We start from the raw sequence: 27,389 nt of genomic DNA on the forward strand, positions 1-27,389 counted from the left end.
GACAGCAGAAGAGGAGAGGATGAAGTGCAAAGCCTAGGGTGGGGAATTTATTAACTTGTTTTCCAAAAACCTTCTTTTCTGTACGAATCTGAGACACATTTACGATGAGCAGTGAGTCACAGAATCTAGCTGCAGTGATCATATAACAGCTGTAATGATGACAAGGATATGAAAAGCCCTCTGCTCAGCATTTTCCTTCAACAAGATAAATTCAGATTCTCCTTGTATTTTAGGAGTTAAGAATTAACTCCCCAGCAGAGCAAAAGTTTTAAGTTCAGCATCCTGTGCTTATTAAAATGTCATTGCTAATATTACCAGAAAATAAGACATGCTCAGCAAGGCCTCACTGACAAACACCTAAGCAAGTACTGAACAATCAGATATGGGCAGTCCAGTCCTTCAAATCATGAAGAGCAAAACCTGAACACATACAGTAGAAAAGCAGCAAGATCAATGCTGCCAATGAGGAGAATAGGAAATCAAAATGAGATGTCCAAGAAACAAAGATGCTTTATACAAAGTGAGTATGCATATACAAGCATACAACTGAAACAGGAAAAGCACAGGAATCTAATCCCGTAAGAACTCTTAAGTGCTAAAACATCTTAATTCTATAGTCTATTCTTAAACATCTGCTTACCAGACACCTTAAACATACAGAAATGGCATCGTATCTTTGTACATACTCCTTTTAACATGCCCATTCATGCATATTTGGAGACAGCCCAGCAAAACTGTAGGATGAAGAAGGGGGAAAATTCAGTGACAACATTTGAAATGCCTGGGGGGTGAACAGGTGCCACAATTCAAGGACTGTCATTTATGATCCAACCTCTAAGTCAGAAAAAACAAACAAACAAACAAAACCAATCAAATCCTCTTACCATTATTACTGTTATCATCAACTAAAATAATTTCTTTGAGCAGATGAGCAGGAGTCCGGTCAATGGCTGAATGGATGGAGCGCAGAATCACCGAGAGAGCTTCATTAACAAAGATGAATACAATACTGACCTCAGGAAGCCTCTCAGGAAATGTAAGGTTTCTGCACCTGAAAGTAAATAAATAAATAAATAAATAAAAATGTAAACTGTCAGAAGTCACAATGTTAACACAAACTGTTTCAGAGAAAACTATCCCTAGTCTTAAGAATGACAGACAAGCTTTTGTGGGCACCCATCAGAAGGCCCCTGTACTTGCCCAGAGCACATACAGGCGATAACCAGATGAATTAGTATGTAAAAAAAGGAATCTCCCATATCTGCCTATGCAACTAAGGCCTAGAGTGAGCCCACATTTCCATCCGAGACCCAAAACACTGCAAAGCAGATGCAAACTCTTGTTTAAACGCAGCTTCCAATAGCAGTCTTTCTGGACAGTGCAGACAGGAATAAACAGAGTTAGCCCCTTACTTTAAAAAGCATCTTCTTAATAGGCACATAGTTCCACAGCATCAATGCAAGAGAGAAACCATTAAAGCAGCATTTGGATTTACTTATTCCCACTTGTAGTTTGAACTCTTAGCAGCATAACAAATCAAAACTTACTTTCCAAAACCACTTTCTATTTCTACTGGTGCATTACTCACCTATTTTCACTGAAAAGTTTTCTTTGAAGCTTTCAGAAGAGTTGAAAGCATGACACCTTTTATATTTTTTTGGAGTACCACTGGACAGCAGATCAAACGTAACAGCTTGTGGAAGTGTTACTGTGGTGTTTATAATCAATTACCCCACCTGCACCCTCCCTTTTGCTTTCCTTAAAGTGAATACTAATTCATTAAGCATGACTTGTACTAAAACTTTACTACTCTTTGAAAATCAGATTCTCATAAAGTCTTACATTTGGACATCTTTTATGTCTGGCCTTTAAAAGCAGTCACAGCCATAATTCTTACTGGTTTCAGGGAGTTTTACTGGCAATTGGGATTTTCTAAGAAGAACTTTTCAATTGATTCACAAAGGAAATCTAAATAAAAATCAAAATTCTGCATCTTTCAGCAGAGTGAAATGCACCCTGTAAACTACATTGCTGTATAGAAACACACAACACAGAAAATAAGTTTTTTCCATGAAGCGCTATGGGCCCTCTGAATGAATCAGAGCCACAGGTACTTTCCTAGAGGTAAGAACCTGGGTTAGGTTTATGCAAAATGAAACACCACAATAACAGGAGAAGGAGGTGACTTTTCTTCCAGAAGACAACTAGTGAAAGGCAGCGTTTTCTCTTTTAATCAGTAGGTCAGGAGTTAAAACCTTCAACCAGGACAGAAGAAGCATGAGTTCAGTCTTCTCTGAACTCCCCAGAGGGCTCTTGAACTGCTTGCCAGCTCAGTGTGATAATTTTCCATCCTGTTTTTCAGTCATTCTACTTTCTGTGGAGCAATTAAATGTATGCTAAGTTGGAGTGCTAGCAAGGAAGTTACTCTAGACTCATGTTGGGGGCAAATTTCTTAGAGGAGCAACCTGTATTGCAGTACCCATTCCAATGGATGTTCATGCATTTTAAACTCTGGATTCACTTTCTATGGCTATGCCATATCTTCTAGATTATAACACCACAGAAAGTCCAGCCCCCTGCTCAAGCAGGGTCACCTAGAGTCAGTTGCCTGGGACCCTATCCAGACAGCTTCTAGGTATCTTCAACAATGGAGACTCCACAACCTCCCTGGGCAACCTGTGTCAGTGTTCCATCACCCTCACAGAAAAAAAAAAAAAAAGCTGCCTGATATTCTGACATAGCCTCCTGTGTTTCAGTTTGTGCCCATTGCCTCTGGTCCTGTCACTGGGCACCACTGAAAAGAGCCGGGCTCCATCCTCTTTGCAGCCTCTCTTCAGATATTTATATACATTGATGACATCCCCGTGAGTTTCCTCTTCTCTAGGCTAAAGTGCCCCAACTCTATATACGCACACAAGGTTTCAAATCTTCTTAAAACAAAAGATAGTTCTTCACACCTGCCTCCTGTACCCTAGAGCAGGTATTTCAACCTCTGAAATTTAACCTCTGAAAATTCTTCAAGGAAAGGTCAACTGTGGTGAACAATCTCCAAAAGTGCTGCTTAAAAGCACTGCCTAGATAACTGAGTAAGTGAAGCAGGCACAAATTGGCTTGGGCTCAGCACTGTCAAATCTGAGGGGAATCTTTGGCAAATGTGAAATTTAGGAGTCACCAGGGTTAAGTGGCATCTGAAAATAGGATTTTCAAAGTATATATTTCAGGCTCAAACTGCCTGGAAGCACCCTGTATTCATGATCACACTATAGATTTCAAATGCCAACCCTCACACTTTATTAAAAGATGCTAAGACCATGACAGATCCAGCTCCTTAAAAGGACAGACCCCTTCATAGCACATCGTGTGTATGCATGTACGTGCCATTTGTACACTGACAAAGAAAATCCTATATACAATCTGGATACTATTACTATGTAGATGTCAGCTCTTACATGCAAGTTAGATGTACAAATCTGCACAGGCATAATGAGCAATTACTAACAAAAATCTAATCTCCTGTACACCTCTGTGTAGATAGCACATTTCTGTTTGATGCAATAACTGAAATTCCATCCAAGTTTTGGAAATCAGGCTTCAAAGACTATGAACTAGTTAACAGGCTTAAACACACTGAAATAATTTGCAGTATTACCCTGTAAAGAGCCTACAAAGTGTGTTATTTTAGTGATTCACTTGCATCAAAATGCACAGATATAAAATGGTCCAGCAAACAAAGCTACAACCAATCTGTCTTTTAGCTGTCTAGTTTAGACATAGTAATATTTGTAAGCCTCAGCCATACCAATGTACAAAGAAGATAAAAATGAAACTCTAGTAAAAATGGTAAGATATCTCACCTATCAGATAAAGAGCAACACAATGATTTTGGAAAATATTTTAAATGACAGTGAAAATACATTGAAAATAGTTCAAAGAAGTTACTTCTGTAAAAACTGGTGGGCTTTTCCCCCTCCGACAATTAAGCTAATGTTGACATATGCATAAAAGAAACTTTTTCTAAGAAGTTACTGACAAACTGTATTCCAAAAATGTCCCAGATGACAAAATCAGACTCAAAACACTGCTGCGATACCATGAATAAATCGAAACATGCAAATAAAATTCCTGCTTCTGACATGTCTTCCACCCATTTAAAGGAAATTATTTGTATTGTTTTTCCTACCTACATTCATTTACATCTTTTCAAATGAGATCACACTGGACAGGATTTCCCATTGTCTAGCACTCTGCAGATATGAGCAAAGCATTTAATGCTGTGAATATCTTTTCACTCCCATTTTGCATACATTAAAAGATAACTAAATACAAGAGAACAGAATTAGACTCCCCTTGTGCCTAATTTCTTTAGTCTTTACAAATGGATTCATTTTCAGTTAGGGTACATTCCTGAATGGAGTTCATGTTTTCTTTTTTCCCATTCAGAGTCATTTATCATCTTTACTTCCAGCTTGGCTTCACTTTCTTTTTAATGTGTGCAGAGTTCTTAAAAAATACAATTTCCTGTCTATATTATTTTTCATATCAGATGATGACAGTAAAAATTACCTAATTATTTTTTTTTAAACAAATCATAATTGAATTCACACACCTCAAATCATGCACAGAATACAAAGCACTTGCATAGTTTGACAAGTATATCTGTCTTTATGCCAAGTTTCATAAGGAATGAAATTCTGCAATTCTAGGAATGCATAAGAAATAGGTACAGAGAAAGGGTGCATATATATGCGTTCTGAATATACGGAAGGGGGTCAAAGGGAGAAAACTGTATGGATCAAAATCTTAAGATCCATTTGGCCCTAAGAACATAACAGTTGGGTGGCAACCAGCAACATACACATTTCAAGGACAGCTCTGCCTTGGACTCATCAAGGGGCCTCTGACAAGACCCCTTACCTACTCCTCTGCAAAGTAAGGATCTCACTAAAAACACACAAACCCACAAAGCATAGAGCATATTCCAGTATTATGACTAAGTGATTCTTAAATTCTAAATATTACTTAGAATTACATTAACAAGTATGAACCCAATGCAACTAAAAAATTACCGCTAGCAACCTACTCCAATAAATTACATCAGGCTAATAACACTAAAGTAACAGTTGTCATGGTTACCAGAAATTTAGAGAAACTCCCGGTGTTCTATCTCAAGCACAACTCTGGTAAATGGAGGACATCATACATTATGAATCTTCAAGTATTTGTGCACAAGAAAATTACATTTCTCTGGACTACATGCATTGTGATAAGACAATTTAGCCAGTCACATTAAAATTAGTTTAGCGTAACAATGCAGGAAGAACAACAAAGTAAGAATGATTCCCTGTGCTAATAACTTATCTCTGAGACCTTCTACCAATATGAGTCTAAATTACAAAAAATAATTTCTGCAGTTGTTGAGAGCCTTTCACCAAGTGTTCCACGGGTATCACAGCCAACAATGGTGACAGAACACGGTTTTTGTTTTAATCACTAAATTAAGTTATCTAATCCATGGGTGTTGTTTTTTTTTTTTTTAAACAAATGGTGCAACAAAGCATATTACTAAAACATTTGTGGTTAAAGGATTGCTTTAAGAACACATGTGGAAGGGAGCTTTAGTTCCAACAGAATAAGAACTTATCAGAAGCACAAGCAGAAACAGAATTGTACCTTTTTCAAGACTTTTTTCATCAGCCAGAATAGCAAATGGAAGTTCAAAATATGGGAGGGGAAAAAAATAAATAAAATAAAAAAATCAGTCACATTCTGGCATGTTTATAATTTCGTCTGGTGGTCATTTTTCATTATTATCAGTATCTTAAGTGTTAACTGAAATATGCTAAAAAGGCTGGCATTGAACAACATATAAAAAGGGCTTTTTTGCTGATCTCTGAAGATTACTATCTATTGTTACAAAACTACAGCCAGTGAGACAGTATTTCTGAGGCAAATCTAGAAATCTTTGGGGGGGGGTCATCATATTCTATTACATGAGAGCAAAGGCAGGCATACAAACGTGAGGAATTTGAATATAGAGTTACCATATAGGTATAAGCAAACATTAACAACTTTTTTTTTTCTCTTGGCACCAATTACTAATAACAAATTTAAAAAAAATGCAATGAAGAAAGACTAGAAAACAGCAGGGAACTTGATAACTATACAGGTAAGTTCCAAGACTGTAACACTAGATTGATTAGTTCTTGGTCTCCTAAGCATCTTACAGAACAGATTTAATTGTAACAGGTTGATTCCCCACTGCTTTTAATAAAAGTTACTGATATTGATAAAATAATATAATAAAGGTCCATCTTTTTCTTGGTACTTAAACCCAAGATCTTTCTTACAACAGTTTTAATAAAGGAAAACCTACAAGTTTATAGAAGTCTGATGTCTTGAACACTACCTCCAGGACTGCATATACCACCAATGGACATTTTGGACAGATCTACACACATGAACAGCTTTTGACCTAAACCACATCATTCTCCTCAATCAGCCAGCACTTAATTTTTCTCCCTTGTATTTGTATTTGCATTCAATGGATTTCCTGCCTGCTGTTTGTGCTCAATTTATCACAAACCTAATTTTGCTGCTATTCAAGGCTTCTACCATTATCCCTTGCTGAATTGAGCCTCAAAGTAATACAATTTGCAACTGGTGAACTCTTTGAAACAAGAAATCCTTACAAAATGGCCAAAGCCTTTCTCTGCACAGGAAACAGGACATCTCCTCTCCACTTGTCTAGAGGCCAAACAGCACTGACTCAGCTATTTAGCCATCACCAAAGAAAAAGCATCTTGGCTTTAAATGCTTCTTTTCCCCCTCCACCATCCTGCCTTTGCTTCTTCATACAAATACTGGTTTTACTAAGCAGAAGTCTGACTAACTGCAGTTACACTGACTGAAAGAGTTGATTTATGCCTACTGGTCAGCTCCTTCGTATCATACAGGCTATGCAGCAGCAAAACTCTGCAGAATAGTTCCTCCACTACCCTCCAGCTCTCTCACCACATAAGCAAATAATGTTACCTCTCTTTCCCACATGTGCTGCAGCACACTGGATCTGGCCCCAAAAACTTACAAGCCAACAAAGTAGAATCCTAAGGGCATCCACTTGACAGATTTGGTACCCAGCTTTAGGATCCCTGAACAATCTAGCTTCTAATAGTGTTTTTCTGAGTGATCTTGTTCAACATTTCATTCATGACAAGCTTTGTGGATACTGCTTGCCCTACTTAAAGTAATGAGTATAACAGAATTATAACTAACACAGAAGTCTTACCTTGTTCCTGCACACAGTAAGGGCAACGCTGCCTTCCTCAATGCTTCCAAGCTCATTAGAGTCAGTAGTTATTTGTTAGTCTGCAATGTAGACATGTTATAGGCTAACAGATGCACGTAAGGGTGGTAAACAGCAGAGCACCCAATTTCAGCAGCAGAAAATAAACGGAGGCCTTGCCAGAGACAGTATAAACAATATACCATATTGCCTGTACTATCTACTAAGTACTGCAGAAACAGTACTTTGGGATGTGACAATTACTTCAAGAGGCTAATATATCCAGGTGAATCATTTATTACAATCTGTATTATAACAGATTATTCTGGACTGTGCTGGGAACTCCACTGTGCTAGGGCAAATATTCAGAGTGAAAAGTAATCAAATTTTGAACATTTTACCACAGGACATGCGCTTATGACTGTACAGAGAATTAGAAACCACTTTGCAGTACCTAAAACATGCGAAGGTCCCACTGCAAGGTGTGCTAATTGCCACAGCCAGACACAGCTGCAATCAGCTGGATGTTTCCATCTGACTGATAGTCATTTTTTTCTGGAGAAGTCAGAGTTCAGGAGCTGGGCAGAGTGCACTGCCCTAACTACTAAATGTGGTCTCCCACCTCTGCATGCCACCCACATCAGAGGACTGGGCAATGTTGAATACTTGCCCTCTCTTCTACATGTGTTTGGCTCAGCAATCTCTGTTTTGTCCTCTGGTTTTCTCATGACAATAAATGTTGATAATATCAAGCCTAAAAAATCCTCTATGCCACAATATGCGGTCATTACATATGTGGATTGGCCTTTCTCACTGCAGCACCTTGCAAAGAAATGCTGAGCTCCTCTATTATTTTGATGTGAATTCTCAGAGCACTGCAGGCAAGAAAGAAGGTCAAGGCTGAGTCATACAACTATGATATAAAAGGGGCTACTAACACCACACACTCTTGGCAGATCACTTAATTCTCCCAGACTCAACTGGGGCCAGCGATCTATGAATTACTTTAGACTTCAGTTACACATCTACTTCTGTTTTCTTTCCATCTTCCAGTACTTCACAGGATAGGTTATGAATACAGATGATAGACCACAACCAAACCCAGATGAACTCCATTTGTTTAGCTACCTGCCCACAAGTCTCTGGTGGGATTCCAGTGTCATGCTGACTCTTGCAGAACCACTGTCAAATCTAGGATAGTAAGCTTGGCTAGACCTAGGCTAACTGTCCAGAGCTATTGTGATACCTCTATCATATTTTTGCTTTCCTGCACTTCTAGTCAGAACAGGAATACCACAATTAACTAAGGTCCAGCAAAGCTGATCAATGTGGCCTCCATGCCGCTTGCTGTGTGCTCTCTTCAGACTAAACTGTCCCTGGCTTTCATGCTGTCCTGGGTTCAGCAGTAGCAGTCATTTTTCTCCTTCTTAGTAGCTGATGCAGTGCTGTGTTTTTGACTTTCAGCCTGGGAACAGCACTGATAACACCGATGTTTTTAGTTGCTACTCAGTAATGTTTGCTCTGACCAAGGACTTTGTGAGTCTCATGCTCTGCCAGGGAGGAGGGGAAGCTGGGAGGAATCAGAGACAGGACACCTGACCCAAACTAGCCAAAGAGGTATTCCATACCACAGCACATCATGACCAGTATATAAACCGGGGGCAGTTACCTGGAAGGGCTAGATCACTGCTTGGGTCAGTACTCCGTACTCCACAGGGTGCTGTAGATAGAGCAAACAGTTTGCATACTATCTGACAATACACTTCATTTCCCTCAGTATCAGAATGTCAGATTACTTGATCCTGAACAATAATAAAATGTGTGGGTAAAAAAAAAAAAAATCTTCCTGAGCTACCATCACCATGCTATTACTTTGTATACGTGTTCATAAACATATTATAATGTCTAGCATGTTTCTGGCAGATAGTTAACTAAGGATCAAAAATTTCACTGAAATTAGGATCATGATTAATTTCTAACTGGAGTTTCTTTTAAAATCCCAACCTCAATTTATTTCTCTCAGTTATAGTATCATTCATTTTCTCTGTCTCTTTAATTTTTAAATCCTATAGTTATAAAAAATTTAGACTGAAATAATTCAGAAGAGTCATTTCCAAAGAGAGATAAGAACAGAAACATTTCTGTCATTGATGTCTTATTAGTGACAGAAGATTTATTTTTCCTCTAATTTAGTTTACAATCAAAAAAATAAGAGACTGTCCCTACAGACAGTACTAAACTGATTTAACCAAACTACAAATACAATTGCTGAGTTTGATTTCCTTAAAGCTGTTATTTCAGTAAATCTACAACATAAATACTTCTAAAATATAATGGCAAAATGCACCACTTGCTGTTTTAGTTATTAAAACGGTTAAAATAAGAGAGTAAAATCACACGTTCAATTCAGTAAGTACTCATCATGTTTACTTCAATTATGTATTTTTTTAAGGGTCTGCAAGTTTTCCCTCCAACCATTTCCCCATCACCAGACCTGCTGTTTATTCAAAGGATCAGATGGATCACCAAGGCTGAAAAAAAGTTGAGCATTAACTGTCTCTACAAACAGTCCTACCAGAACAGACCTCAAATATACTGAAGGGAAAGTTGCTAACTCCCTTAGTCCCATCCATCTCACCAAGCCGTTGTGGAATAAGAGCGGACATATTTACCCTGCCTGACATGCATGTTTCCTAGGAGAGAACAACCCAGTGAAGGAGGCTCCATGGGCATTCAGCTGGTACATACTGCTTGACTAAATTGCACCTTTCACCACTAAAGCTAAACCGTTTCACTCTCTTACCTATTTTATCAGGCAGTTCTGCGCTTTCAAAAAGAACAGTTCTTATTTCTTCCTTAGTCAGATCTTGTGATAAAATCAATATTGAACATTAAAAGGTTATTCTTTCAGCAATAAAACACTTGCTATCAAATGTAAATTGATTAAAGTTCTAAATGATCTTGGGAACTTTTAATGGATATTTAGTGGCATATTAACAGGACTTAATTTAAGTACTCAAGTGTTTCAGGAGACATTTCAAACTTCCAGCTTTCATATATATGACAGAAATTACTCATTCTGGCCATTGTATGTAGCCTACCTGCTACACGATCACACAATACAACACTTCCAGGTGCAAAATTGCTAACAGACTCTACAATTCAGGACCTATGATGCTAGGCTGAACTACAGGACTCACCCGTTAGGCCTAAGGTCAGGCAAGGGCCTGTCCAGTGGTAAGCGATCACTCAGGTAAGCATTGTATCCATAATACTGGAATTGTTTCAGTGCAATCCGTCTGTTTTCAGGACTGAGATCCTGGCCCCAGTGAGCAAAGAGAGATGAGTCAGTGAATGCTTCAGCAGGATTTTCTTCCAGTTTTGGTGGAGCTTCTACAAAAGACAAAGACAAATGGAAACAATTTCAGACATTAATTCCAACAGGCTCTAAGGCACATTACTTTAAAAAGCATAACTTTAGGGAGAACATCACACAGAGCAGCACAGGCTGCCAGTTTACAGCAGCCTGGAAGTCTTCACGTAACATGCCCTCACATACTTCTTGTAATACTGTAGCTATTAGCACCTAAGGCTCAAAATTTAATATTCAAAATATAATTACAGTTAAAAGCTATATTTTTTATCACAGTCTAAAGGCTGGGACTGAAAATTCTAAATTAAGTAAATTTCAAAAGGATTCTTATCAGACAACACGAATTTTGTTTTGGTTTTATATACAAAGATGAACTATTTATTTTCAACCTGAGTTACCTTTCTAGAAAAGATTAAAGTTTTGAAGGGGAAAAATAAAGACAGAGAAAAGAGACTCTATACACAAGAGTGTGTACACTTTGTACCTGAACACACATAATGGCTGCCAAGTCAGTGTGTAAAGTACAGATAGAGAAAAAATTCACTGCATTTGGCATCCAAGTTTAAATAGCAAATCAGTTTCAGTCACACAATAAATTTTATGGTCCAGTTTACCAATCCAGTCTATTTGAATTTTTAGTCAATACTTAGTTGTGTGCAATAATGTTACTGGAATCGTCACTTCGTAATATATATGTCATTATAAAATGCTTTTGTTCCACAAGGCCACATCTCTGGCTGCTATAACAAATAGAGAACATGGGGAAAAAATACACCTAGAACTTAATTTAAGAAGAGCTCCAGTACAATGAAATCACAGCATTCATTCTCACCACGTAGTTCCTCAAGAAGTCTGTTCCAGGTTATTTGTAAGGCTCTCTGTATCAGTACTGTCTCACCCCTCGAAGTAGCCCTTCAGTCTTTACACAGTCAACAACACAATCTAACTCAGAGAACTGTCTCTGTAAACACTTTATGATATACGGTACAATAATAAGGAAAGATCAAATGCCTTACCTGACCCTGATCTGTCATCATGAACTAGAGCATCTAATTATTTCTGAAGTCTCCACAGCCATTAACAATTAGCCATCTAACTAAACCCTCTAATTTCTGGAGAACTGTACTCGCAAACTGTAACTGTTTGGTCGCATAGTAAATTTCAAAGATAAAAGCAAATCTTTGGGAAGTCTTCAGATGTGTCCAACAGGCAGAAACTTCAGCTGTGTCCAAAGTCCTCCTCAGCACTCACACAGACCTGACAGCTGGCTGCATGGAAACACCTAAAGACAATAGTAGTATATGCCACCAGAACCCTGACCCCCAAAGAATGCAAAGAAGCACATTCTTTAACCTCTTACTAAAAAGAACCCAAATGCAAAAACATAAATTAAGAAGACTGATTTATTCAAGATGTTTTCCTTTTTTCCCCTGACAATACTGACAAGAAACCAATGATACTTGTTTCCCTGCATTACATTCCGAGCTCTATAAATACGTAATGCTTCTTCCCTTGTCAAGTACTGCATCCCAGCCTGAATTCTGGAATCAGCTTCAGTTCTTCAAAGATGAACGCTGTGCTAAACCCTCGGTTGAACCCAGAAACTATTCTGACAGGTCCTGCTACCAGAGAGATTGAGAGAGCGTTCACAAACTCTGTAATTAAGTAAATTAAGAAAGTTTGATAAATTCAGATCATTTTAGAATAAGAACTTGAGAAAGACATAATAGCTTTTAAGTATCAGTCCAAAAATCACAGCAACAGGGAGAGTGACAGGTATCTCTGTTGTTTGTCAATTACATGATCTCCACAAAACCAATCTGAAATTACACAAATAATCTCACAAAGTTTCTTCACATCATAAGAAGTATTCAGATCAGATACACTCCTGATCCTGGCCAGTGGAAATTAACATTGCTCAGCACTTTTCAAGAACATGCACGTTCATGCTAATCAAGAAAACTATAAAAGTATTTGTTCAACCTCTTGCGTGCTATCTTAATCTGGATTTCTCCAAATCAAGCACACTTTCCCTGAAGGTTTTAACTTCTGTATTTATTATTACACTTACAATAGAAGACTGTAGGATCCACACACACACAAAGAGAACACCAATGCACAAAGACAACTGAATAAAAACAAGACTCATGGTAATAGTGAACGCATACACTTTTGTAACTACAAGCAGTTCCAAGGATAATTTTCCATGGATGATGAGCCATCCCAGAAACAATAGCCTTCACAGACTCATACAGACATCTATTGAATTTTATCTAATGATTTTGCAGGTGGTGATGATCTATGAATCTCTTGCTGGTTTCTGATTGAAAAGCACCCAGTAATCTAGGTTGTATCTATAAGACTGAGATTTTCCAGCAACAGGTATCTGTGAATTTAGTCTCCAAGCTCCAAAAAAATATTTGCCAAGTGCATCCATTTTTTGTATACCAAGCAAACATGCTATTTCAATGTTATTCTACAGGAAAAAAGCTTTAGCAAGAACTTCCAATTACAATTCAAATCAATTGAATTAGGCATGCATCTCTGATAAAGTCTTTCCTCCTTTTATTTGGTTGAAAACCCTTTGGGGAAATGACTTCATTGAGTCAGTCTCTCACAAGAAATAAAATCCATTATTATAAGACTATCAGCTGCTTTTCGATTAGTAAACATGCATATTTGATACCTTAGTCTCTGTAAACAGATCTTGGCCTGAATCTCACAGCCAGTTCTTACACCTTGCTTCTATAAGTGCAGAATGATCATGGGAAGCTAAGGCTCAAAGGTGAACCAGTAAGTGGTACTGCCTGAAGCAATACAAAGGTAGACACATTTATCACATTTATTACTAAAAAGGAAAGATCAGTTTGAGTCTTCCTGTGGGAAGAAAGCTTACCATGCACAGCACATTGGTGCAAATATTAACATGTGGTCTCCTCTCCATGAACTTTTCATACCATGCAAGAGCAGCACTGTACACAGACATGAGCCTGATATCAACTCTTGGCAGTCAGACACTTTGCCATTAAATTGATTGGTACCAGAGATAAATTACACAGATATCAGCTGGCTATACACCTGGGCTGAGAAGTCTTCCTTCCAGAAGACTGGCCGTTCATGGCATCAGCGCGCTGGCTCATCCCACAGTGCTTACTTGAGTCAAATAACCTCACAGCAGGTTTTCCAAAACTATTTGCATGTCTTTAGCTCATGCTTTCTGGATTAGCTATGCAGAGAGTTATGCAATTAATCTTACTGTAAAATCTATTGCTTCACGCAATCTCACTGACCAGCCTCTAAGACAGAAACTCACTCTTCTCTTTCTATGGCTCAATATACAAAGTCAGAGACAACTAATCAGAAGAAATTGCTGAAATCCAGGTTGTACGTGACACGAAACCAGTTTCCTCCTAGTAAGAAGCCGTATGTCTTATTGGTAACTGAAGCTTGACTGAACTTGCATTAACACTGCCCTTGTAATTGAATACACACGCACTGGTTTCAATAGTCTTTTCTAGTGTAGTGGGTACAAATAGCAAGGTTTGGTAGCAAAGGGACTGCAGGAGTGGCCTCTCTGGGAAAAGGTCAGGTGCTGTCCTGTGCCAGACATAGCTACTTCCACAACAGATTCACTCTGGGCCAAAGCTGAGCCCATCAAGGAAACTGGTGGCACTTCTGTGAAAAAATATTTAAGAAAGGGCAAAAAATGACAAGAATGGGGGAACAAGGTTACAAGAGAGCAGCAAAGAGAACACAGCAAAAAAGGAAATGAGAGAAGACCCATGTCGGGAAAGTAGGAGGTGTCCCATTTTATCTTTGGTTCCAAATATAAGCAAGTTATTAATTAAAATTTTACATTAATCGGTAATGAATTAAATATGTGCTTTCTTCAGAGATTGTACAACCAAGCAGCAAACAAACAGACAACAAGGTGTCTCTAACTTATTATTAGTAAGAAACTGCAGACAAGCAATGTGTTAGAAGCAACAAGAAAAGACAAGACAGCCTCAATTCCATCCAAAATTACACATTTACTTTTACTGAGCTCAGGTGCAGCAGTGTACCAGGGTATCCCTTTCCTGCCTCTCCCTTCCTTCCTTTGTTATCTACTTACAACCTACACTTACCTTGTTAAGTTTTTGTCAATGCACATGTGCCTCGGCCAGTTTTTGTAAGGCAACTCATATAACTGGCCCTCAAAGATAAAAAGCCTGATCAGACAGTAAGAAATTCAGGAAAAGCTGTCAACAAGGTGGCTGGTGACAGCCAGCATGACTTCACTAAGAAATCCTGCCTGACCAATTTGGTGGCCTTCTATGATGGGGCTACAGAACTGATGGACAGGGGTAGAGCAGTTGATGTCACCTACCCGGACTTGTCCTGCATGATATCCTTCACTCTAAATTGGAGAGACATCAATTTGATGGATGGACTACTCGGTCGATAAAGAACTGGCTGGATGGCCGCAGGCAAAGAGTTGTGGTCAATGGCTTAGAGTTCAGCTGGAGACCAGCAATGAGCAGTGATCTTCAGGGATTGGTGTTGGGACCAGTCTTGTTCAACATCTTTGTCAACAACATGGATTGAGTGGGATTGAGTGTGCTGATGACACCAAGCTGTGTGGTTCAGTTGATACGCTGGAGGGAAGGAATGCCATCCAGAGGGACCTTGACATGCTTGTGAGGTGGGCTGATGCCAACCTCATGAAGTTTAACCACGACAAATGCAAGGTCCTACACCTGGGTCGGAGCAATCCCAGGCACAGCTACAGGTTGGGCAGAGAAGAGATTCAGAGCAGCCCTTTGGAGAAGGTCTTGGGGGTGTTGGTTGATGAGGAAATGAACATGAGCCGGCTTCAGTGTGCGCTCGCAGCCCAGAAAGCCAACCATATCATGGGCTGCATCCAAAGGAGCGTGACCAGGAGGTCGAAGGAGGTGATCCTGCCCCTTTACTCTGCTCTTGTGAGACCTCACCTGGAGTATTGTGTGCAGTTCTGGTGTCCTCAACATAAAAAGGACATGGAACTGTTGGAACAAGTCCAGAGGAGGGCCACGAGGATGATCAGGGGACTGGAGCACCTCCTGTATGAAGACAGGCTGAGAAAGTTGGGGCTGTTCAGCCTGGAGAAGAGAAGGCTGCGTGGAGACCTCATAGCAGCCTTCCAGTATCTGAAGGGGGCCTATAAGGATGCTGGGGAGGGACTCTTCATTAGGGAGTGTAGTGACAGGACAAGGAGTAACAGGTTCAAACTTAAACAGGGGAAATTTAGATTGGATATAAGAAGGAAGTTCTTTACTGTTAGGGTGGTGAGGCACTGGAATGGGTTGCCCAGGGAAGTTGTGAATGCTCCATCCCTGGCGGTGTTCAAGGCCAGGTTGGACAGAGCCTTGGGTGAGATGGTTTGGTGTGAGGTGTCCCTGCCCGTGGCAGGGGGGTTGGAACAAGATGATCTTAACATCCTTTCCATCCCTTTATTTTCTGTTCTATTCTACTCTATTTCCATTTTTATATACAATTTTTGTTTATTCTTTTATTATTTCTCTTATTTATTTTTCTATGTTGTACATTGCATAACTTTTATCCAGTTTATGACCAATTCTAAATTGACTCTGTTCTGATTTACATTTTCTCTTGTTTATCTTCTTAAAGTTTAATCATATAAGAGCAGCCTCCTTAGCTGTTATTAACCACTTCTACAAATAGTACTCAAAAGTCTGTATTTGATTTCCTGAAGGCCATACCATTTTAGCTTTCTGTAGAAGTAAGGATCCTTTCATCCTTTTCCTCTATATGTGCTTTTCTTCTACTAGCCAATCTATACCCTCTATACCCTCTTGCCAGAGGCTATTCTATGCAACAGGAAAAAATCCCAGACTTGCATTAGGTCACAGAATCTTGACACAGTTTTTAGAAGCATGAAATTTTATCTAAGCTTTGTCACACAAGAAGGTACACAGAGGAAGATCCCACTTACAAAACCTATTGTAATTAATGCAAACACATTTTCAGCATCCTTAGTCTGACAATTCCTGTCCTGAAAGGCTGATCTCATGCAGGACACTGCTATGAATCCTCTAACAGATGAATGAACCTCTGAAATGAAAACATCACCTCCTTGTTTGTACAGCCTGACGAAATACCAACAAGCACCGGCAGAAGCAGCTCACCAGGTCACAACACTGCATTAGCCATGGAGAAAAATATATATGGAAGACAAAAATCAACAGTTACAGTTAACAGGCAGAGCTTCCTTAAGAAAGGTTGTTTTACTTATTCTCTCAGCCCCTCAAAAAATCACAGTACTGTTGACAAGTTGTCAACATTAATATTGTTCTGTGCTGCAAATTGAATTTTACTGTTTTGAATATTGAAGATAAGTTAATTCCGCTTGTCAGAGTCTAATTGTGTTCCCAAAGAACTGACTTTCACAGAAATATACCTAAAGAAAATATGAAATATCTAAGTGGGTTAAGTTCTGCTACTGCTGCTTATTTACAACTAAGTCATACTGAATTTGCCAGGGTTCCTCAGAGACTGACAGAGCCTATCAGAGTTTGCCTGTACAGAGTACAAAGAGCAGTGAGAAGCCCTAATCTTAAAAAAAGTCTGATCCAAACTACATCCAAAACACAGTGAGAGGATTCAACTAAGTTTCTGGTCTTTGCATATTCCAGCACACTTTGTAGTTAGTGTCAACACTGGGCAGATGAGACAGACAGGGAATAGGAAAAAAACAACCCCCAAGCAGGCGATTCTTTCATGAAAAGTTGTCAGGAAGCCGTGACACACCAAGAATAGTATACAATCAGTATGGAACTTTAAAGATTAAAATGTATACAACAGCACATAAAGAAGGAAATGCCAAAAACTCTCTCAACAAAATCTTGATATTTGAGAGACTGAAACAAAATTTATTATTGATGTCACCACTACTGCATTTTAAAGCAGCCAATGCACACACACAATGGTAAGCTACTAGACTGCTGCTAACATTTATTTACAATCGTTTCTAAAAAATAATGTCTCTTGGAGAAATCTGATTTTTCTGAAAAATAATCCCATTCTTAATTGTGTGTGGAAATTCAGTTTGGTTCTACTGCTTAGCAGAAACCCTCTCTCTCCCTGAAGTGACTTACAAGTTCTAAAAACATAAACATCAGACTGTATTTTCCCTATATGAATGATACAAGTAGATATAAACTAAGAGCCCAAGAGAGATGTTTGGAATCTTTATCCAGATTCACACCCATACCAAAGTGCTCTGTTTTTTTTTTTCCTTTTTCATTTTTGGCCAAATGGGCTATCCTGGAATGCTGGGCTCTAGGGAAACCTGGGGCAGATCCAACTGGGTCTCCCGTGTAGCCACACTGACACCAGCACACAGAATACAGTGCAGAAAGCCAGAACAGCTCCCCAGGGCAGGGGTGCCACCTGCCTCCCCAGCATTCTACCCAGTATTCATATTAGATAGATTTCCCATTAACTGTTCACTAGATGAGACTGTGGGAAGCTAACTATTTATCAAATACATGCTTATACAAGGATTAAGTTGCGCAATGCATTTTCAATAATATACTGATTTGTCATTTCCTTTCAAGGACTTGTTACTAGAAATATCAGGGTATACTATTTGTTTAGTGGTCAAAAGATCCATGGCATCTTTGAATTCAAATTAAGAGGCTCATGTTACCAAGTCTTCTCAGATCTGAAATAATGCAACGAGTTAACATATTGCAAGACACTGAAAAAGGGATGCTAACATGTACTCACTGAAAGCCAATGACAGCAATTCAAGTTCTAACACAGCAGACAGACAACCTGGGTATGACAAGTTTGTTTTCAAAGTAATGCAGGTAGAGCAGCAACAGAATGTGAGTTGATGTAGTGACAATTCCACTCATGAAAATGCCAAACGGCAGCTCACTTCTGCTGAAGAGCCACCTAAGACTCGGCTTCACTTTGCTCAGGATCAAGCCACTTGCAAATGTAAGATATTCAAATGCTTCTCTCAGGGAGAGGACATAGGGGAAGACAACAGTCCCAGAAAGCTGCAGGTCACCAGTACAGAACACTGGAAGACCTTCTACTTACCTAGGCTATGTGTCCTGAACTTTATTTTATTGGGCTGTTGATTGGTAGAGATGTCAGGTCACAAACATAGGCAGCTTTGGGGTTTTGACAACTGGATGTTGGTCTCATTTATATCAAATTCTGCCTGTTCTACATCATATATATGTGTTCACCCAAAAAACATAAATGTTCATGTTGGAATTTTCCTGTCTTGGCAGACTTTGATAACCTAACGGGTCCTGTAAAGTCACTGCACAAAAATTACTGTACACTGAAGAAAGATGTTTGAAGATGACTCTAGCAAAATATGCTCAGCGCTAGAGGGCAGTGGAGGAAACAGGAAAATTTGTATGTTAAGAGAAATCTGAAATTTTTAAGACCTCTTCAGAATTTGTTAAAGACCTCTCAGAACTGCAGGTGCCAAACTGCTAATTAACCAGCAAACTCTATTACAATGGTTATTTCCTAAGGGTAAGAAAACACACAGGAAAAAAATAAGATTACTATTATGTCATCAAACAAACGCCAAACTATATTGTGTGGGCGCACACAAACAACAGTTTATAGGAACAAGGTCTTGGTAAGGACCCCATATTTCTCCTATATACACTAGAACTAGCCTATTCTGATCTGAAAACACTATAAATCCTAGCCATTGTTACTTCAAAAGATGTCTTCTTGATACCAGCCTATTAAATTCCCCTCTAGCTATAATTGTGCCATGGACATAAAGCAGGCTAGACAGGTCCCTGCATCATTCTGGCAAAGTTAACATAAAGTTACTACAAGCCTGGACAATCTGATATTAGGGTAAAAGCTTTTAACTTACTGGAAAGAGATTATCAAAGTAAAGCTATATTTCAAAAGTACAACCCATTTCCTCTTATTTACCAGATGAAGGCATAGAGCTCTCTGACAGGTACCAATACTGCACTTTTAAGGCTTTCTGTATCCACTGACACCAATATTTTGACAGAGATGAATTTTGTCTTCTCAAATGGGTAAAAGGCTGATTTTCAAAAAATACACTGTAAGAATATTGAAGACTAAAGAGTACCAAGACATTCAGATTTTCTAAGAAACATTTTCGAGATTGCCCAGAGCAGTACCTCTCTGCATTCCCCATACTTGGGAAGCAGATTTCTTAAAGGCATCCATTCATTTAAAGTAACCTACACTTGTTCAATTACTTCAAGATAAACGGTGGACAGAATTATTCATTCACTATCAATTAAAGGACTCTTGTTGTCTTCATTGCAAGAAAGACATTTTAAACTGCAAAAGTTTTTTTTATCATTTCAAAAGATTCTGTACTTAAAACACTAACTAAAATTTAACCAGAAGGCAAGTATGCAACAATTTTTTGAATAATAGTGTAATGATACAGTAATAATCTGCCAAAAATTGCCTGAAAATTAAATTGGCAACTCCATTTCAGTTTGTGATACACAGATCACAACATTACAAACTTCAGTGCAACTGCCACAAAATGAGATGGGCACAATTACCAATATAATTTTTCCAATAGGCAGCATGACAATCTCGTTCCAAGTCATGGTTCTGGTTAGGAGGAATAAACCCCCTGCAAAGCCAATTAGATCAGATTGTCAGCTGAAGTGCTAAACCAGTTTAAGCTCATCATGCTGCCTTGTGAGAGACATGGTACTGGCCTAGCATGTTTCTTGTCCTGGACAAGACGGACATGACAGCATGCTATCACGCATGATGGCCACTTTTTTTTTAGTTATTTCTGATAATATTTTGCAAAATTCCTATCAAATTGTATTTGTGAGCACTGCACAAACAAAAAGAATCTACAAATAAACCCAATTTTATAGAACAGTCAAATGTTGAGTAACTTCACACAGAAGTTCCATTGACTTTGGTGCCTTCAGGAGGACTTGAACAAACAAATTCTGTGGGTACAGCCTCATGCTTGCCTAACAGTTTGTCATTAGCTAAGTTGGCTACACTGCGTATTTTTCCAGGCAAGAGTGGAAGACAACAGAAATTCACAGATGAGAGACCAGTTTGCCTGCAGGAAACAGAGAGGTGCCAGAAACAGACTGTGTCTACTTGGTGCTCAGGAACACAGCTGAATTTCTAAAAACTACTTTCCTCAGTCCCTATTATCATAGAAAAAAATAATGGAAACACAGATGACTTATGGAAGACCTAGCATTATGGAATTTACTACTGCATTTACAAGCATTTTTTTATTTGTATATGGAAGTAAAAAAACTGAATTACTGTGGAACTTCAGTTCTGTTGTTTTGTGTGTTTGTTTCTGTATTTTTTTAAATACAGAGATTTACTTCAGTTTAAACTGGAGCCAGATAGGATTAATCAATACATTCTCTTGTGTGTGTGTGTGTGTGTGTGTGTGTGTGTGTGTGTGTGTGTGTGTGTGTGTGTGTGTGTGTGTGTGTGTGTGTGTGTGTGTGTGTGTGTGTGTGTGTGTGTGGGGGGGGGGGGGGGGGGGAGGGAAGACCAGTAAGACCAGTAAGTAAACACTGGTCATTGGACTAAAGCTTTAAAGATTTTTGCTCAAAATGCACACCATGTTTGACACTGGATGGAAGAGGATCTCTCATACAGTACTGAGGGTTTGCATCTTTACTTTTCTGCAATCACCACTGACACAGAAGACAAGTGCAAACGTCATCATTGACCACTGTAGGAGGAGTGAGCAACAGACACAGAACCCTCTAAAAATCTCATTTCAAAGGTGGTGTTTAGATTCTGTAGATACTTCACATTTAATATACGCAACTATTTATTCTGGGTCAAATGATGGGTGTTGAGGCCTGCTATATTATATAAATTTTGTTTCCCAAAATCCATACCTCCTTTCAGTGTTTGTTGAGTAGCTGACATGGTGCTCATGTAATACGCTGAGCAAATTCCAACACAAAATCTCCATGCCAAAAGTCCTCTATGCCAGCACTGAATGTCATTTCAGGTTTTCCCAACTTGCTTTGTTTCGTTACCACACATTGTAAAACTTCAATTCCATCAAACAAAAGAAATGCATTTTACCAATATGGAATTTTATTAGTCATGGTAGAACTCTTAACAAGTGTAAAGGCTGTTTGAAAATCCATCTTATTTTGTATTTAGAACTAACATAAAGTTTAGATGATAAATAAATCTTGTGGTCTGGGGGCTGGTTGCTTGATTTGTTTTGTTTAATTATCGTGGTTTAAGGAAAGCTTAAATTGAAAGCAGGGTGGGTAGCTGCCTGAGCTGGCAGACCACCTACTTCACCAACTCAAAAGGAAAGGGATGACTTTCTCCACCCATGGCCCTTTGCGTAGTGACAAGCGACTGCAGTTATTGCTCCTGCCCACAGCTCTCCTCTAGCTTCCTGAGCCTACCCGTCCCGGCTCTTTCTTTTCCTCTCCTCTTCCCTGCATACCAAAAGAGTGAGGAGAGGTTCTCTGAGAGAAAGGAGAACAATGGATTTTGAAAAGGAGGGACAGAAGCAATAGCAACCCCACAGACCCTCCAGCTCAACTCCCAGGCCTTAAGTGGGCAGGGAGGAAAAGAAAGAAGTGGCCGTTTCAGGCTAACTTCCAACCTCCTCCTGCCTCCTGTCCCCCATTAGTACCCAACCCATTCCTCACAGGACAGTTACTAAAATAATGAAAATATTTGTTCATTATATGCTCCTTTCATCACAGTTGAATAAATACTTGAGCATACTAAGCACTAGCATTCCTCAGCTCTAAGCAAGTATGAGAAGGTTTGCAAAGCAAGCTCAAAGGGTACAGATGTACAGTCAACAAAATCTACATATAAAGAGCACTCTGCAAAGGCAACAGAATAAGCCAGGTTCCACAGTAAGTCTTAGGGTCAGAGACTCCCAAGGACACAGCACAGGGAGTTCTAGTGCAAGAAAGGAGATAAAAAGATTCAGAATATTCCACTAATTGTAACTGCATATGTTGCTAAATTTAGGCATCTGCTTATGTGCTTACTAAAAAAGGCATCTCATCTGCATTTAAGGCATAGCAGACCACATTTTTCTCTGGGATTAGTGGAGTTTGTATCTGTGCAGCTGAGAGGATTTAAAAACTCAATGCACTTTGTATCATAAATCCAAATCTATGTCACCTGAAGTAAACCCGAAAGCACTTAACTATTTTGAAAACTTAATTTTGCCAAGAGCTGTCAGGCTGTGATGCTAATTAGTCATATGTACAGCTTTTACTCCTATACAAAACTGAGTAGTCACACCAAAAGTAAAGTTCACATTAGGAAACAGGAACTAGCTCTCTTATATAATCACCTAAGTCAAAGCACAAATAATAGGCTTCCTCCTTCAGTAATCACAAAAAAATGAGATTTTCTCTGCTTATCTCGCTGTATTGAGCTTCCTCAGATTAGTTCTCCTTCATCAATTTCCATTCAGTGCTCTGAGGAATTTTGTTTTGGCTCCTTCTTCACAGACATAAACATTTTAGAGAGAGGCAGCTCCCCCACTCAAGACAGCCTTTCCACTTTTCATGAATGCTTTCAATGTTAAGTTAATGTTGTAAGCTGTTTGACCCCTTCCACCAAAGTGGCATCTGGGTAAACACCCATTTTGATAAATGGGCCTGCGCTTGACAAAGCTCCTGTTTCAAAAGCACTTTTCAAACACTTGCAGATGCAATTGTACATGCCTAGAGCTAGTTCAGACTTTCAAGAATTTTTTTTTAAGCTACCCCAAAAGACAGAGATGATCTTCAATTTTAAATGAAACCTGAAAAAATCTGAAGAATAAAGCAGCTTTGAAGAAGAACCCATGTGTACCTCTGTAAAAGCATCTTCCATCCCCATTTACCATTGTTCTTTCCATGATTAAAGCACCATACATACACAAATGCAGTAGCAGGAAGATTTGAAAACTACACTGCAATCGAAAAAGAAAACTAAGCATAATGGAGCATCTCCTTCTGGCAGAAAAACAAGACTGACAAATTACACACACTCTCCCATCTTTGATACAAAGAAGATGATTTGTGCTAATGTTAATAGCAATAATAAAGTGAGACTGTCAAAATGTCATGAATTCTCCTTGAAACAGCAAGAAAAAGTAAAGAAAATGCAATCAAATGAAGTTCTCAGGTTTCACAGGTATTTGGTAAATGCTGTAAGACTACACTTACCTTTTAACTTCATTTTGGAAAAAGGACGGCAAGACAAAAACATGCTAGAAGAAGACAGCAAGTCACACAGACAACCAGCAGTCTGCATAAACAGAAGGCAAAGAGGACTTTCTAGACTATACCCATCAAATATTTTGGTTTGTTTACTGTTCTCAGTGAACTCTGAGAAATACCTAATACCTGAGGGTTGTTTTTTTTTTCTTTTCTGTATTATTTTAAAAACTGCAGATAAAATAGCTTTAAAACTTAAAATATTCTGCATTTCCTTTGCAGTCCTGGGAAGACTGGCAGTGCTTGACCAATGTCAGTTCTGTGGGGCTCTGCTCCAGTAACAAAATTGGAGTTTTCTGCTGAGTTTACAGAAATAGTTTCAAAATTTGACAAATCTATCAAAAAAGAAACCACTATGGAAGAGGATACCTCCCCAGTGCTCTCCAGTTCAGGGAGAACATCATGAATGATCACTACACATGCTGTATCATCAGCAGGGGGAAAGGTGCATTGGCATGATCATTTCTGTTGGAAGAGATATAAAAGCTTAGAATATACAAGGAGTTTCTTAGACAGGTGTTGGTGGCTATAAAGTGACAGACAAATTCCACTCTCATTTACACTAGAAAGTAAAGACATACGGGGGTGGTTGGTTATTTTTGTTTTGGGTTTGGTTTGTGGTTTTTTCAGTCATCACAACCCTGCCAGAATTTAAAAAAGTAAATATGTATATATAAATATATATAAATAAATAAATAAATAAATAGAATACAGCTAGATTAAAGGATAAATCAAATCTAGAGCTAGAAACTCGGTTTTAAAGTGACATAAAAAGCAACAGTAAAAAGATGAGGAAGCCAAGAAAAACTGAAATTGCTGCCAAAAAAAAAAAGGAAACTGAACAAAACCCAAGTTAAATTCAATTTATTATGCAAGATACAATGGGTACTTTATGAGCAATTTCTCATCATTGGACTACAGATTTCTTTGTAGATCCACCATGACTTTCATGTTAGAAGTGTTACTGAGAAGGGTTGAAATTCACAGATCAATCTCTTGTTAATGTGCTAAATCCACACAGAACTTAAGTAGAATTATCACAGAAGAACTTCAGTTCTTAGAAATATCTTCTTAGAAATATCTTCTGAAGTTTTTAATTTATTACCTTCTTGCAACATAAAACAAAGTTATCATTTGCCAAAATTCAGCCATGTCCGTTTTCTTCCTGTCCTCACCCCACATCTGTAGATCAATTTCTGGTAATCCCTCGAATCAAAAAGGATGAAGGAAAAAACCCCCACCCCTTAGTGAGCACATATTTTGAAATTACAGAAGAATTTTCTACTTTTTCCTTCTAATGACCCTGGGTATCATACATCCTGAAGGGAAATACAATTGTTAATTAAATATTAATCTCTTAATTAACAAACAGCTGTTCGCTTTGTCCAAGATGAAAATTGAGATTCTGATAGGAACTATTCTGGTCCTTTTAATGGTGCTCACTAGTACTCCACCCCAATTTAAGCCAGGGCAAACGAGTACTGTGCCTACTACACAGGCACCTCCAAAATATATCTTACTAAGTCCAAAAACTACTTACTACCAAAAACTACTGTTACTTACCAAGTTAGCCACAGTATTTCTGCAGAAAGCCTGTTTTTTAATTATGCTTATCACCAATACGTTACAAACCTACTTACTGTAGAAACACAAAAATCACAGCTGGACATGCTATTGAAGGGCACCATTTTCTTATTGCTGTAACTTAAATTAATCATGTCTGCAGTATGCTTTAAAAAGAGGACTGCATCGAGCAGCAAATGCATTTTTTACTCTCATATCATTGCTTCTCTGAAAAAAGTCTTTTGAGTGCTTTGCTAAACATCATTACATCTCATATTCTCTTGTGTTTTCCAGAGGAAAAAAACAAACCAAACCAAACCAAACAACAAAACCATACAACAGAAAACAACCCAGGAAGGTGTTACTAACAATGTTTCTTACAGCTTAACTTCTAGGCACTTAACGATCTTACCACATTGATACCTTTAAGGTGGGACACAAGTGACACTCAGATGTCAGCATGTCCATTACGAAGTCACTCAGGCAGACAAGAACAAATGTAAAGGGCAGAAAGCCTTGCCTCGATCGTGTTTCCCTCAATGACTCACAGGGTTCCTATTGCAAGCAAGTACCTTCTTTCACTTGCAACTCACAACTCCGAATACTTGCCTGGACTTACATGTCCGTACATTCACTTTAAAACACCCCTTAGGCCTGACCTTCCTCTCTAAACAATTTGGAAAAAGGTCTTCCTCTTCACCTGCTGTTACACAGTTAGAGCATCTCTGCAGGATACAAAGCATTCAGAAGGTACATCAGGGCTGTCCTGGGACCCATGACAAAAGTGCTTAAATGAATGAGAGCAGGAGTGTGGCTACTGATTTGTACCAGGTAAAATTTTAGATAGTCTGTTATAAGATAAATTCTTTTTTCAGCTATATTAAAAGGGACAGGAGTAGAATTTGCTTGAATAAAAAAGCTGCCAAAGGATACCACAGTTACAGTGTAATGTAACTGAAATTGCACAGAAGTATTTTCTAACAATTCTTCTGTTCCACTGTAAAAAAAAGAGCAGAATCAGTCATGAAACCTACAGTCTGTCCATGAAATAAAGGAGTGCATTTAGCAGATATCTCATACACATATAATCCCACACAGGTGGTTACTAATCTTAGCTGTTCTAAATAGAATTAACCAGGAGTGTCAGCAAACATCAGCAAAATGCCTGAAAAACTGGGTAATAGAATCAGACTTTCATCAGTTTCGTGGATTACCTTTAATAATAGAGGACCAGAGACCTTATTATTATATTACTGATTATCATTGCTTTTAGCAGAGACTATTAGGATAGAGAGCAGAAGAATATACTCTGATATAACACCAGAGAATTGTGAGACATTCAATTTTGAATTTATATAATGCTTTTAGGAATTGCTATACATGATAACAGATTTCATTAATCCTGAGGCTATGTCCAAAATGAAACACAGTGCTTTTTTCATCTGCTCCACCTGCCCAGCACGTGTTTGAAATCTCTGGGGCTTGCAAGTTAATTACTGATGAGTCACCAGAGTGGGATAGGCTAATTAAACCCTCTTTGAAAAAGAAAAGAATGAACAAATCATTTTATCAAGAGTTTGGATATTAGCTGCAGAGTAGTATTAAAGGAACAAACTCTGAAGAGAAGACTTGAGGAGCTGATGTTACTTTTGGATAGCTATTCATCAATGAAACCAAAGACTTTCTCCATTCATGGTGGAAGTAATTTTCTCTTACAGCAAATGAAGATTCTTAACAGTTTGTTTCCAATTAATCTTCATTCCTGGAGAAAAGCTGCCCTTCAACACTTTGAGGCTTAAACAGTTAGCATAGATCGATAAAAATCAATTAAGTCTCCAGGAATTTTGTAAACAAATTTTAGCTCAAGGCAATTCCAAAGAATTAAATTTCTCACCTG

At 38.5% G+C, this 27,389-nt stretch overlaps 1 protein-coding gene across 2 annotated transcripts in view; it reads right to left on the minus strand.

The window, feature by feature from the left end:
• The window catches only part of GALNT18 (polypeptide N-acetylgalactosaminyltransferase 18), a 242,084-nt gene that overhangs the window by 119,732 nt on the left and 94,963 nt on the right, over nt 1-27,389 (minus strand). For both annotated transcript variants that reach the window (XM_057418169.1, XM_057418168.1), the window contains exons 2-3: nt 10,483-10,675; nt 885-1,051 (exon numbers count right to left, since the gene is read on the minus strand). In XM_057418169.1, the coding sequence (XP_057274152.1) occupies nt 885-1,051; nt 10,483-10,675 (360 nt within the window). The remainder of the gene's footprint in view (nt 1-884; nt 1,052-10,482; nt 10,676-27,389) is intronic.

This window comes from Pezoporus wallicus, unplaced genomic scaffold (genome assembly GCF_028554395.1).
Source record: "Pezoporus wallicus isolate ANWC-B61680 ecotype Strahan unplaced genomic scaffold, APGP_CSIRO_Pwel_v1 contig_2025, whole genome shotgun sequence".
NCBI classification, from domain to species: domain Eukaryota; kingdom Metazoa; phylum Chordata; class Aves; order Psittaciformes; family Psittacidae; genus Pezoporus; species Pezoporus wallicus.